This window comes from Oryzias melastigma, linkage group LG19 (genome assembly GCF_002922805.2).
Source record: "Oryzias melastigma strain HK-1 linkage group LG19, ASM292280v2, whole genome shotgun sequence".
Lineage (NCBI taxonomy): Eukaryota > Metazoa > Chordata > Actinopteri > Beloniformes > Adrianichthyidae > Oryzias > Oryzias melastigma.
Genome location: NC_050530.1, coordinates 4,593,665 through 4,607,376, shown reverse-complemented (window position 1 = coordinate 4,607,376; position 13,712 = coordinate 4,593,665). Strand labels below are relative to the sequence as shown.

Here is a 13,712-nt window from a genome sequence, read left to right as displayed (position 1 = left end):
TATTTAGGTTAATTGAAGAGCGTCAGACATTTTGTGAACTTTTCTAACATTTCCACCCCTGAAGCTCTTCTTCACCCTTTGGACAGTAAGATTCACAGGTTTATTCTTACATTTGTCATAATATCAGATATTCAATTTAATTTTCAAAGAACAAAAACGTAGTAAAATATCCGGCAGATCTTTATTAACCTTTAACACCCAAACACAAACTCTTAACATACTGAGACTTTCAGATGTTAACACGATGATTCCAGTCGATTCTGAAGGAGAGAAGCGACATGAGCTGCTTTTCTCCTTTACTTTTAAAACATTTTAACCAATTTAAAAAACCAAAAAAAAATCTTTTAGATTTGTTTTGTAAAAGACGTAGAAAGAGTCAATCCTACAAAATATTTATTAAAACATCTTTAGAAAAGTAAAAACTATTAACCAATAGTTCAAAAGGAAAAAAACAGAATTTTAATGAATTTAAGTAAAATAAAATATAATGTGAATTCTTGAACTTTTAAACATTTAAAGAAAAAGGTGTTTACACTGTTCTGCCGTCACTTCTTGCATACAAAAGCAAATCATCATAAAAATAATGATCAAATTTACAAATAAAATGATCCCCAAACACATTTCCCACAGCGCCCCCTGCTGACCACGGCGGTCGACGCGGTCCCGGTCAGCGTCCTGGGGGTGTTCAGGTCGGACCCAGAGCATCAGAACAGGCCGAGGAACGCTCAGGAGCAGAACCAGAACCTGTGACAGCAGAGACTCACCTGTGTGCTGCAGCTCAGGTGTGACCGCGGAAGGAGAACGAGGACAACAAAGGAAAGAGGAAACATGTGGATGGAGGAGGGGAGCTGCTGCTGCCACGGCAACCGGAGCTCGCCGCTCTCAATCAGGTCCTCGGGGAGCCCCAGAGCCCCAGGTCTGAGTGTGTGTGTGTGCTGTAGAGGAACAAAACAGACGTCTGACCACTGGAGGAACGGCTCAGATCGGATTCTGATCTTCATTTTATGTTCTGCTGCTTCCAAACACAAAATAGAGTAAATTTGATTCTATCCGGCCCTCCAGATCATTTTATTTTATTGTTATTAATGACCCGATGTTATCTTAAGCTCATTTCTAACTTGTATAATTGTGACAAAATATATTTTTATAGAGAGTAAAATATTGAAAGTTATTTAAGGTTTAAGTTGATTTATTCTGGAATAATATTCCTGACTTTTTATTGTTCATAACTATGTTAAAGAGTTACAGTTTGAAAGTTTTAAAATTTAGCATTCTGATAGCTTTTTTCAGCTTTATTTTCAGCTACATACTAGCTGTTTTGGCTGACCTGAAATTTTTTTAAGGCAAATTTGACATTTAGCTAAAGTTTTAGCTGCTATCAGCTTCAGTGATTTCAGCTATCAGCACTATCATCTTCAGCAGCCAAATTCAGCTTCCAGGATTCACACTAGGATTATCACAGGTAAAGCTATATATCTAGTTCATAATTATGTTAAAAAGTTACAGTTTTAAAGTTTTAAAAATGTAGTTTTAGAGTGTTTAATAAATGTTTATCCTGTTCGGCCCGCGACCTACGGTGTGTTTTGGATTTTGGGTCCTTGAGTGATTGAGTTTGACACCTCTGTTCTATGGGAAATGAGGCCTTCTGGGTCCTGCAGAGACCCGTCCAGAACCGTCTGGACCAAAGTTTCATGTTTGAGTCATGAAATCGGACACAGTTGAGCTGGGAATCCATTCAAAGCTGAACGGAGCGGAAGGGAAACGAAACAAATAAAACGGTGTTTCATAATGAGGTTTTCAGGTTATCGGAGATTCATCTTAATCACTTCCTGTTTGTGCTTTTGTGTCGGCGGGGCCGTTAATCGTTTCTTAGCGGGAAAACAGGCTTTAATAATCCTTCCAGAGCAGAACCGAAGAAGATAACGACAAATGAGGGGCGGAGCTTCCGTCTGTGCAGAATGTTAAACGGTCAGCTGTGTGAAAATGTCACATGACTAGAGTAGGCTGGAGTTAGGCCGAATCCAAATTCATTTCCTACCTCTGTGGCTCCTCCCTATGCGTCACTAACGGGCAGACAGCTGGTTCCACGTTTGTTAGTTCAGGAAGGAGCGAAGAACAGCTGAAAGTCCACGGAGCTGAATCAGGATCAGACAGGCAGAGGTCAATCCCAAGCATGAGATCATCCAAGAAGAGAGTAGAGGTGTCAGAGTCCAGGTGAGGGTCAGGGCAGGCAGCAGGAAATAAACCGGGTCAGAACCAGAAGATCAGGTGCAGGTAGAAACGCTCAGTAATGCAGGCAGGATGGCACAAACAATACTTCGCACTGAGTCTGGCTCTTCGTGCTGCTTACGCGTCCTGTGGTGAATCTTAATGAGAGTCAGCTGAGCAGCATCTGGGAAGTGTGCGCTGGGGTTGCTGGGAGATGAAGTGTCTTCAGTGCTCTGGAGCAGAGTATGTCCAACATTTACCTTGACAATAATTCTGCAGCACACCTGCATCCAAATATGTCAAACAGGAGAAACTCTACAGTCCGTATTGAGGTTCAGTCCCTCCACAATCTCACGACAATATTTTGTAATAATTCAGGCAGAAAAACTGGAAGTTGCGGCTGTTTTACCCAAATGTTGTAATAAAAGTTGTGATAGTTTTCAATAATCATTTTCAACTTAGTTGAAAATTTGCTCAAGTAGTTGGTTTCCCCTCTATTCATTTATTAATATGCTATTTTATGTGACATCACAAAAAACTTTAATGTCTACTTTTGATATATTTCTGTACAACATGCTTGTTTTTTACACACAAAAAATACATTATGTTCATGTTTATGTTCAATTGTAACAACACAAAAAGTGAACATTTTGAAGTTTTAGGATTTTTTATTTTGTCTTAATACAAAATGTAACTTTAACAAAAATATTTTATTTATTTTGGGTAGATAAATAGTTTTATATTAGTAGCATAGTGCAGAAGTGCTTTCACTTTAACCCAATGCATTATGGGAGATGCAGTGCAGAAGCTAACGCTGATGCTGGACAAACTCTCGTCTCTGAGCTTCATTATTTTGTTCACTTTTTCCACAGTCCAACATCAGATCCCGCGTGAAGCTTTAGCTGTTATTTGTGTTAGAACTGTGATCAGCGTGTTTTTCTTTAGTGTTTGTGGAAACAGAAGTACAGTGGTTGTTTTGGAATAAAGTTGTTATTTTTGTATTTCACAAGCCGTGATTGAGCCCCGTTTAGGCCGGGGGGGTCCAGATCCAGGCCTCCGGCTGGTTTTCTGGAGACTCTGCCATGTCTGCTGTTGATTGGCTGGATCAGGTGTGTTCAGCCAATAAGGGACTTCGATGGCAGGTTGGTTTCTAAAGCATGTAGAACACCGGTCCTCCTGGATTTGGACACTCCTGGTTTAGGGACCGGAACCATTTTAGAAATACCAGTTTGGAACCTGATACCCTTCAAACAGAACCCATCCCTCATCGGGAAGTCGGATGTTGGATCAGGACTTTAGAACGTTAGTTCAGGAGAACGGAGCATCGCTTTGGTTGGTTTAGCACACTGGCTCGTAGATTCAAGACCACCGAAACTGGAGCTGGGACGGAGACCGCTGAAGTCTGCAGGGTCATGGAGTGTTTAGATCGGATTTTGGGGATTTCTGCAACGTTTAGGAGACTCAGAGTTTGGATTTGTTGTGGTCCACAGAACCTCCCCCGAAATCTACGTGAGGAAAAACGAACTACTGCTCCATAAAACTAGGATGTGTTCCTGTCCTTCAGGAGTTTGTGAACGGAGGGACACAGATCTACAGACTGGACTGAAGTGGACAGGAGGCCTCTTTTTAATGATGATCAAACATTCAGGTGAACCCGTTCAGCCATCAGAACATCCTGCTGACTTTATTCCGTGTGAAGAAACCATCTCTGGATGGTCGTAAAACAAAAGTCACATTGAAACCCCAACAGTGGATCTGGTTTGACATCAACTTTGATTGACAGCTCTACAAATGTGTGAAGACTTTTTGTCTCCGATACAAAACAATGGTTGCTCTTCAGTGTGGCACCACCACAGACACACACAGACTTGAAACTGCATGACAACAACATGACAAACATCCATTTTTACAAAAACTGTCCAGTATAAATACTGTATTTATCCTCTGTATGATACAAACGCAGGTTTCCTCTGTGACGGCGTGTCTTCAACCACAGTGACGTGTAAATATTCAGCCAGCTACAATTTTGGCAAAATTCACAAAACCCACAGAGAGAACATGGGGGTGGGGCTCTGGTGCTGAGGGCGGGGCATGGGGGAGTGGGTGGGGCTAGGTCAAGAAAGACAACTTTGAACAAGGAGACAGACGGTAACAGCAGCGCCAGAATGCAAGACTTGGTTTTACAGTGCAAGCACAAAGAAAAGACAAAAGGGGCGGAGCTTTGTGAACAGTAGGCGGGGTTAGTAAAGACAAAAGATTCTTTTTTCTTTTTTTTACAGTTTGTGCTTCCACAAATCTGTGAGCTTCGGTTGTGATTCCGTTAAAGGCCTCAAATGAATCAGCTTTTCAAGACGAGCATTTTGACAAAAGTCGAGGACTCGCTAGCAGGTCGCGGGATGCGAGTCCACGAACTTATACTTCAATAATGTGAAACTCAACGAGTGAAGTGGACCGAACCAGCAGAAAAACTATTGCATTTGTAGAAAGAAGAAGATCTTATCAGGGCAGAAAATAAAAGACAAGAAGAAGAAAAAATATGAAACGTAATTAAGGTTTGTACTTTGTCTCCACGTTTTCTTCAGATTCTCGCTGAACTGGCCTTGTCCGTCTTGATCAGTTGAAGTTCTGCTCATCCAGAGTTCTCTCAGTTCAGGTGAGTTTGTATACCTGCTACATGAAAGTGGAATACCCAACAAAACCACTGACTGTGTATGAGAACTGGACAGAGTGAGTGTGATGTCATCCATTGAAACGGTTCACTTCTGGCTCCAACCAAATGAGGCCAATACATTTGCCATTTTTTCCACATTACGGGCGTCTCCATGTTGGAGCCGGTATTGGTCAGTGATTGGACCGAGTGGGTCTGAGTCATCGTTTCTATGGTAACCACTCTCACCAATCAGGAGTGAGCACTTGAAAGCAGGCTACAGGAAATATTGGACGCGGGGGCCAGAAGGCTCCGCCTACTTTTATTGAGGCATCTGATTGGCCTGCTTATAAAAAATAAGAAAATGAGGATTAACTAAAAGATATCAGAGCCAGAATGTTTAATTCTGACCAACAGAATGACTGAAGAACAGCTGTTTATTTCACTATAGAAGTCTCTGGGATTGTGGCTTCTAGAAGCCAGCAGGTACTTCCTGTTTGGAAGGTGAGGGGGTGGGGTCACTGAGTCCAGTTCTCATATAGGGTCAATGAGTATAAGAGATCCTAGTTTGGATCACAGGTGTACCAAACACCTGAATGTGCCCTAAAGCCTTCTTTCCTCTTAGCAGTCCGGTCCGGTATTTTGAGCGTTTCCATTGATAAATGGACCCATTATACAGTACCGACCTCTACCTCTTGGGGGCCCATCAAAAGTGGAACAGAACGGTTGGGGCGGAGCCACTGTTTCTGCCCACTGATTGGCAGAAAGTGATGACAACATAAGAAAGAACCCGTCTATCTCTGATTTAAGCTAACGTTTCCAACCTTTGTTTTGGTCACGAGTTTATACTGAAAACGTCTGCGAACAGCAGCGAGGACTGATCTGTGGTGGAACTGAAATGTTCCTGACCATCCTTGGTGACGCTGCGATACGGGGTGAGCTAGCGGTCCGCTAGCGCCATGAAGACAAAATGCTCAATGGAAACGCCCACCAGAATGAACTGGACCGTACCTTACCGGACCGGACCGCTCGGTGGAAACGAGGCCTAAAATGAACGGCTTTGGAGCTGCTTCCACCACCAGATGTCCGTTGTCCTCGGTCCTTCACGTCTCCCTGACCGTCTCCTTCTGAGAAACGCTAAAACTCCAGATTCCAGTTGGACTTCCAGAAGTTTCTTGTTTCCGTTTTCCTCTTGACTCCAGACTTCCTGTAAACCCTCAGATGTTTGGCATCTGTCCTGTTTATTGGTCATTTGAGGCCTTTAAGTATTTTCTCTCACAAATTCACAATCAGAGGAAGTGGTTTTAGGGGATGGGGGGACGTTACCCCTCCCCCGTCACAGGTCCTATATAACGGGAGCTGAGGCTCCTGCAGAAAACTGTTGTTCAGAACGTCCTGGTCTTCATGATGGAGCACAGGTTTTGTCCAATCAGGGACAGACAACATCGACAGGATTGCTCTGAGTGGTCGGCTCCACATCCCGAGGCCCTGCCCCCCCCTCTGAGGTGATATGTGCTTGTGGCGAAACAGGTGAGGACGGTGTAGAGAGGTCTACATCTGCGGGACGACGAGTCCGGACATGGCTGCAGGGAGACAAGAGGAATGACCATCATGAGAGAGCAGAAGAACAGACATTTCTGCTGATGTTCGACCGGATCAGAGGAGATTCTGAGCTGCTCAACGTTTCCGTCTCAAGTCGAGGTTCAGACGGAGGTCCTGTGGCGCGTCTTATGGTTCCTCAACACATCAACAACTCTGACACATGGAAACACTTTCATCGAGCGGTCAGAGTTCACATTTCTGAACTTTAGCAATCAGGAATTAAGCTTTGTCCTGTGACCTGTTGATGATGTCATAGGTGGGTGGAGTTAACACCAACATGGAGGAGAATCTGATCGTTTCCTCTTGAACCTTAAGATGTTTTTCTAATAAAAAATCCCTCTGAATTTATTCTCATTTTTTTCCCTCCTCGGACTAATGCGGGACAGGAAGTCGTCAGCCCGGGTCACAGAGAGACAGAAGTACCGCTGAAAGCGTCCGTCATTCAGACGCTGCTACAGTAGATGCTGAAGCTCTGAATGATCTCATGAACCCAGATGTGGAGACGGGATTACAGATGAGTTTGTAAACTCAATCTGATCTCTCAACATCATCCGGATCTTCCAAGATCAAGAGGCTAAAAACTTTTGATGGTAGCTCCGCCCACAGGTTTAAGAAGGATGAGCGTTGAGAATCGACAGACGCCACTTTGTTGTCCGAATCCTGCTTGGTGTGAACTCAGGATTAGGATTAAACTCTGGAGTTCCTGGAATGTCTTGTATTATAAGATTTAGGATTATTTTATCTTTCTTGCTTTTATACAGGATCTTGAGCTTTACTGATCGTTTTCCTTCATGTGTAGAACTTTGAGAACATTTCTCCTGTTAAGGTTCCAGATCATCTTATTTTATTGTTATTAATGACCCGATGTTATCTTGAGCTCATTTCTAACTTGTATAATTTTTGACAAAATATATTTTTATGGACAGTAAAATATTGAAAGCTATTTAAGGTTTAAATTGTTCTGGAATTATATTCCTGCCTTTTTATTATTCATAATTAATTCATAATATAGCTTTTCTGACTGAAGATTTTTTAGGGTGTATTGAAGTTTAGCTAATATTTCAGCTACATGCTAGCTGTTTTGGCTAACCTAAGTTTAAGGTCATAATTATTATAAAAAGTTAAACTTTTAAAGTTTTAAAAATGTAGTTTTAGAGTGTTCAACAAATGTTTATCCTGTTCGGCCCGCGACCTCAGGTGTGTTTCGGATTTTGGCCGCTTGTGAGATTAAGTCTGACACTCCTGATATAGATAAATGAACGGATTTAACAGATCATTGTAAAGAAAAGTGTGTGATGAAGAAGATAAAGTGGAATCTACAGAGGATTGAACAAGCAGATCATCCCAGCTGGAGTTTCTTCTTCAGTGTTTCTGATGAAGATCCAAACAGCAAAGAAACTTGAAGAAGAATCATTAGGAACGCTCTTTAATCCATCAAATCACACACACACATATATATCGTCTTCATCTGCAGTCGGTTGAGCCGAGCAGAACTTCTCTCCAACGATGGTTCTGCGCCCCCTTGAGGCCGACGCCCCCCTGTGCTGACACCAGGACGATGTCTCCGATCAGAACTTCACTTTGTGGTTCTGAAGGCGGAACGATCCGCGGCCCTGTTCTGTTTCTGCTGCAGCTATTAATAATCGCTGGATCTACTCATCGCTGTGATGTTGTGCAGCCTGCAAATGGACCGACGCACAAACACAAACACACACACACACACACACACGCACACACTCTGTGGCCTTTCTGCCTGGGCGAAGGCGGAGAGCAGCATGAATATTTAACACTCGACAAACCTCTCTGTCAGAAACACTGACATCACACACACTGCCTGCCAGAGAGTGTGTGTGTGTGTCTAATGTGTGTGCGTTTGTGTGTTTGATGATGTATCTGTGGGTTGTAGTGAATAAAACATGGATTGCCTGTCACTCTGCATGAAGTACTAACAGGACTCAGGTTACCTTGTGTGTGAGTGTGTGTTTGTGTGTGTGTGTTTGTGTTGTTTACAGAGATAACGGCTGCTTGACTCACATTACAGCAAATTCAAACCCTCTCACTTCCTCTGCAGGAGTCCAGAACCTGCTGTTATCCTATTTTTTTCTTAATAATTCTCAATTTTTTAGAAATAAAATGTATTTTGCTCATTTGATTTTTTTTTGTTTGATTAAATTTGTCTATCCATCTTTTAGGGATGCGGTTAAGGAAATGCCGCGGTCAGATTATCCATCTAACTGTCCGTCCTTTAAATTTACTTTAATCCCAATTGGGGTCACAGGGATGCTGGAGCCTATCCCACCGACCGGTACTCCCTGGACGGTTCTCCAGTCCATCACAGCGGCAGCAGCCAGTCAGGAATCCCAGACTTCCCTCTCCATCTCCTCCAGCTTCTCCAGGAGGATTTCAAGTCTTTTCCAGGCCAACATTTATCGTCTCTCCATATCGTCCCACTTTTTTGTCGGATTTCCCCACAACTCTTCAATAGGAGAATTTGTGTGTAATTAATGACAGACTGCCTCATCTGGCTCCTCTAGATGTGGAGAAATCAAAGTTCCTCCTGTCTGAGCTTCACCGAGGGAAACCTCAGACAGCCTGAAGAAGCTCATTTTTTATAAACGTCGTCTTGACTGTTTACTGCTCGTAGCTCCAGAAACACTGATTAACTGAACAATGAAGGGAACTGACTTCTGACTCGGCCCTCTCTTCTCCACAACAGACCCCGGCAGAGCCCACATTACTGTAGAGTCTGCCGTGCCCTAGCATTGGTCAGTATCTTCCTAAAATGTAAAAGGGATTTATCTGCATCTTTAGAGGTTAGAACCACAACGTCTGCCAACAGCAGAGACAGGATTCCAATGTTCCCGAGACCAAACCATTTGATCAGTCCTTGTCATTAATTTCATTTAAAAGTCATTTCTAGAGGACATTAGTTTAGGTTTCCTCTTTTTTCAGACCATTAGAAGGAGTCCAATCATAGCTGTTCATCTGAAGGACTCATTGATGGCTGAAGAGGGGAGCAGGTTTACCTTGAAGTCCGTTGGCGCCGTTGGCTGAACAGTTGGGGGGAGGGGGAGGGGACGTTGGAGGCCGGACGACGGGAGCGAAGGCGCTCTTCTGTTTGACAGCGGTGGAGAAGGAGAAGACTCCGTGGGAGGAGTTACAGTTGGACACGGCCATGGTGGGACTGGACGGGACGACTGGAACACAGAGACAAACCAGTTCAACCGGTTTACATGGAGCACGGACACAAACTGGATCTGGGTCTTTCACTGTGGTCATTCAATCCAAGAAATCCAGTCACTAGAGGAACCCATGAGTATGGAGCCAGTACCCAGCCAGCAAGACCAAGTGGCCCATATGGTTTCAAAGTGGGCAGAAAATCCCGAATGGGTTTGTCCACATTGGCTTAAGTGAGTACTTGGTGAGTTAGCTCGCTACGCTAGCCAGCCACCTGATGGACATTGTAGCATGTTAGCAAGCTCCTCTACAGCGAGTTAGCGAGCTACACTCTATCAAGCTAGCAAGCTCCTCTACAGCAAGGTAAATATCTCCACTATATCAAGCTAGTAGTCTTTGTTTTAGCAAGCAAGCTAGCTTCTCTATAGCATGCTAGCAATCTCAACTCTATCAAGCTAGCAATCTCTGCTGTTGTGAGCTAGCAAGTGCAGCTGTCTACTGGGTGAATGCTAGCGTAGCGTGCTAACCCACCGAATCCCCACTTAAGCCAATGTGGGCAAACACTGGTGGGGCCACCACAGAAACTGTAGACAAACCCGTTTGAGACCCACATTTTCTGCTTCTTTGAAACCAGACGGCTCCACATTGCTTTGCTGGATACTCACCTTATTACGTAAGAATACTGTACGACGGCGTCCTCCGAACGTCAGAAGTATGTGTAACTTCCAATATTCTTAACAATACTTCATGATACACTTATGCACAATGGTACGTTCAGTTTGAATGAGGTCCATTGAGGTGGTCGTACGAGCCTTGAAGGAACTACAGACACACCTGTCCTCACCTTAAGTTACAGCTGCTTCTTTATGACAACCCAAAAACCTGCAGCACCGTTCGGGTCAACCGCCCGTATGAATCCACGTGACTACGGCTTTTGTTTGTCCTTCCGTTGAGATGATTGTTCGTATTTCCCGTTTGTGTTGATTTGATTCTTTGACTTTTGTGAAGCACTTTCATCTAAGAGAGGTCCTGTAGATGTATAAACCTGCTGAGTTACCTACAGCCACGCAGACAGTGAACGCATCGCCGCCCTTACAACAAACTTCATAGGTTACCTGCCCGTTTGAAGGACACGCCCTCTAAACCACTTCCTGTTCTCCAACTTCTACACCTTTATGTCAACAGACTGTTGTGTCATCAGCACATAAACTGTTGACCAACATGTTTGAGAACATCAGCACAAACTCAAATTTTGGCTAAAAGCCAACATTGTGCGGGTCCATCGACTGTATGACCGGATGGTGTGAACACGTCTGCAGGTGTGGTTGCACCGGGAGGATTTACCTTGATACTTACTGCCGTAGGGGGAGTTGGCAGAAGAGCCGTTAAGGAAACCAGGAGACGTCGCCACTCCGAGGTTTGGCATGCCAGTGTTGCCGTAGCCGTTCATGCTGTTACTGACGGTGTTACCATAGTTACTCTGTTGAGGGGTGGAGCTTGGGGCGTATCCTCGTGGCGACACGCTGCTGGTGTTTCTGCTGTAACCAACTGAAAGAGACAGGAAGCGTCTGTCAGCTGACGTGGAGGTCGTGTCTTTGGCGCTCTCGCTCAGAGCCACACCTTGCGTGGTCTCAGAAACATTGACGGCCAGCTGTCCGCTGAAGGAATTCACTCCCATCATGCCGTGCGAGGTGGTGTTGCCGAGCGAAGGGATCTGGTTGTGGTTTCGGGGAACGCTGTAGAGGGCTTCAGCGATGTCTGCTGCTCGCTTTAGGATGATTTCCTGCATAGATCACATGACCGACAACAACACTTCATAATTGAAACAAAAACGTTTTTTTGATCTTTGACTAAAGGACCAACATCCTAACTTAAATCTAATTTCTGTCTGAGACATGCCTCAAAAAACGCCATTTTCCCCAGAATGGCGCCACTCTGGTGGTAGATTGTTGCAACTTTTGATGAGATTGTTTTTCTTTTTTAGGTATTTTTAAATCCAAGAACCGATACCCTGAGCATCAACTGTTTATGAGACTTGGAGTCATTCAGTCTGACGTCAGTCTGACATCATCCACAGAAAACTGCTCACTTCCAGTCCCTCAGGACGTGGTACTGGACACAGTAACAGATGCGGAACAGGTACCAGTACCGGGTTAGGATAACGGTACTGGTCCAGAATGCTGGGGACCTCTGATTAGTATATGCAGTTTTTCGCTGTCTGTTGCCTGGTACCAAGCGGCCCTTGGACCAGTACCGGTTCATGGCCCTTGATGGAATGAGAACAGCCAGGACATAAAAAACCAACAAGATGGGGACACACAAAATCTGAAAAAGTGACATGGAGGCCCGACGACCATATGTCTATATATGATGAGTCGGGAGTGAGAATGCGTTCACCGCTCTCACCAATCAGGAGTGAGCTCGTCGGATCCCACACTCCTACCACCTGAAAGCTACAACAAATCTTTGAAACATTTGAAACATCGGTCATAGGGGCCAGCAGGCTCCACCTACTTCTATTGAGGCGTGTGATTGGTCCGTTCATGATTAAATAACTTGAACTACAGAAAAAAATATAAAAAAGACAATTATCAAGTGTTAAAAATGTATCAAAGAATGCTTATTCTGACCAACAGAATGACTGATAACAGATGTTTGTTTCTCTATAGAAGTCTATGGGATTTTGGCTTCTTGGAGCCACTTCCTGTTTGGAACACCAGGGGGGAGGAGTCACACGGTCATGTGACTAATGGAGCAGTTTGATATCCTGTGGACTGGGGTGGGGGGTGTGGTGTCCAAACCAAAACACTAACTCATGACGCCTGAACTTTTATTTTCTCATTCATTAATTAGTAATAGAGTACACAATGACTGGTGATGTACATTGATAATCTTAGTACCAGTATCATTCAACACCTTAGTATCAATACTCCCATCACTACTTTTGACTCATAAAGGAGGAGAAAGAGGAGAAAGAGGAGAAAGAGGAGAAAGAGGAGAAAGAGGAGAAAGAGGAGGTGCTTCTATTGGCTGAGTCTCTCAAACTGAAGGATCTCAACACAAAACCTTCATTAGATCTGACACGACAAACACAATCTCAGCCCCAAGTCGTCACATATGGACGTCTAGTTAAGGACTCCTCCATGTCAGTTAATTACTAATTAACGTCACTAATTAACGTAACTAATTAATGTCACTAATTAACTAATTAACTTTTTGACGTGCTGACTGTTCGTAAAATCAAGGGTCCACAACCATCAGGACGCTGTACCGGATGAGGTACCGGACATGGACTGGTCCTCAGGACGCATCCAGAACTAGCATCCTACCCCAGTATCGGTTCACATCCGGTACCCTAACCGGTTTGCGCCCGGTACAGCATCTGGTACCGGTTTGGGTCAGGTACCGCGTCTGGAATCGCGCTCGGTACTGGATGGGGTACCGGATACAGTACCGGTTTACATCTGATACCGTGTGTGGTTTGTGTAAACCGGAACCGGTTCAGTACCTCGACGTGGAGTGGACCAGTAACCAAACACAGTATCGGTACCCTAACCCGCCACCAGATGCAGTACCGGATACGGACTGGTGCACTCTGCGTCGTGGTAATGGACCGGTTCTGGTTTGAGGCCCGGATGGAAAAAGGCAAAATGTGACGTGGGGGGAGGGGGCGGGGTCCTTAACCAAACATCCATGTGACGACTTGGAGAGAGAGAATATGTTGGACACCAGCGACTCTTGAAGGTCGAGAACCACCAAAACAAACGTGGTTTTATAGTGTGGTGTGACCCTGGAGGTCACAGCTGATGTTCTGAGGGTTTCTGGGTTCTGCATGTTTACCTGGTTGTTGTGCGGCTGCATGTTTACCTGGTTGTTGTGCGGCATGCCGTAGAGCGCCTCCACCAGGTCAGCCGCTCTCTTCAACAGGACCTCCTGAAACAGAGCAGATCAGAGAGATGATGCTCGTTCCTGCGCTCGGCGGAGCGCCGCAGCGCCACCTCTGATGTTTGAAGTCACTAATGAGCTTGTGTGTGTGTGTGTGGGTGTGTGTGTGTGTGTGTGTGTGGGTGGGCGTGTG

At 44.6% G+C, this 13,712-nt stretch overlaps 1 protein-coding gene across 3 annotated transcripts in view; it reads right to left on the bottom strand.

Moving 5' to 3' along the window:
• Positions 1–3,811: 3,811 nt before the first annotated feature.
• LOC112141831 (transcription factor COE3) overlaps positions 3,812–13,712 on the bottom strand; it is a 43,668-nt gene continuing 33,767 nt past the window's right edge. The window contains exons 12-16 of one of the 3 annotated variants that reach the window (XM_024265001.2): positions 13,502–13,567; positions 11,255–11,417; positions 10,991–11,182; positions 9,484–9,654; positions 3,812–6,438 (exon numbers count right to left, since the gene is read on the bottom strand). In XM_024265001.2, the coding sequence (XP_024120769.1) occupies positions 6,407–6,438; positions 9,484–9,654; positions 10,991–11,182; positions 11,255–11,417; positions 13,502–13,567 (624 nt within the window). In that variant the 3' untranslated portion in view covers positions 3,812–6,406. Of the gene's footprint in view, positions 6,439–9,483; positions 9,655–10,978; positions 11,418–13,501; positions 13,568–13,712 lie in introns of all 3 variants that reach the window. The other 2 variants (XM_024265000.2, XM_024264999.2) reach the window with 2 other exon arrangements.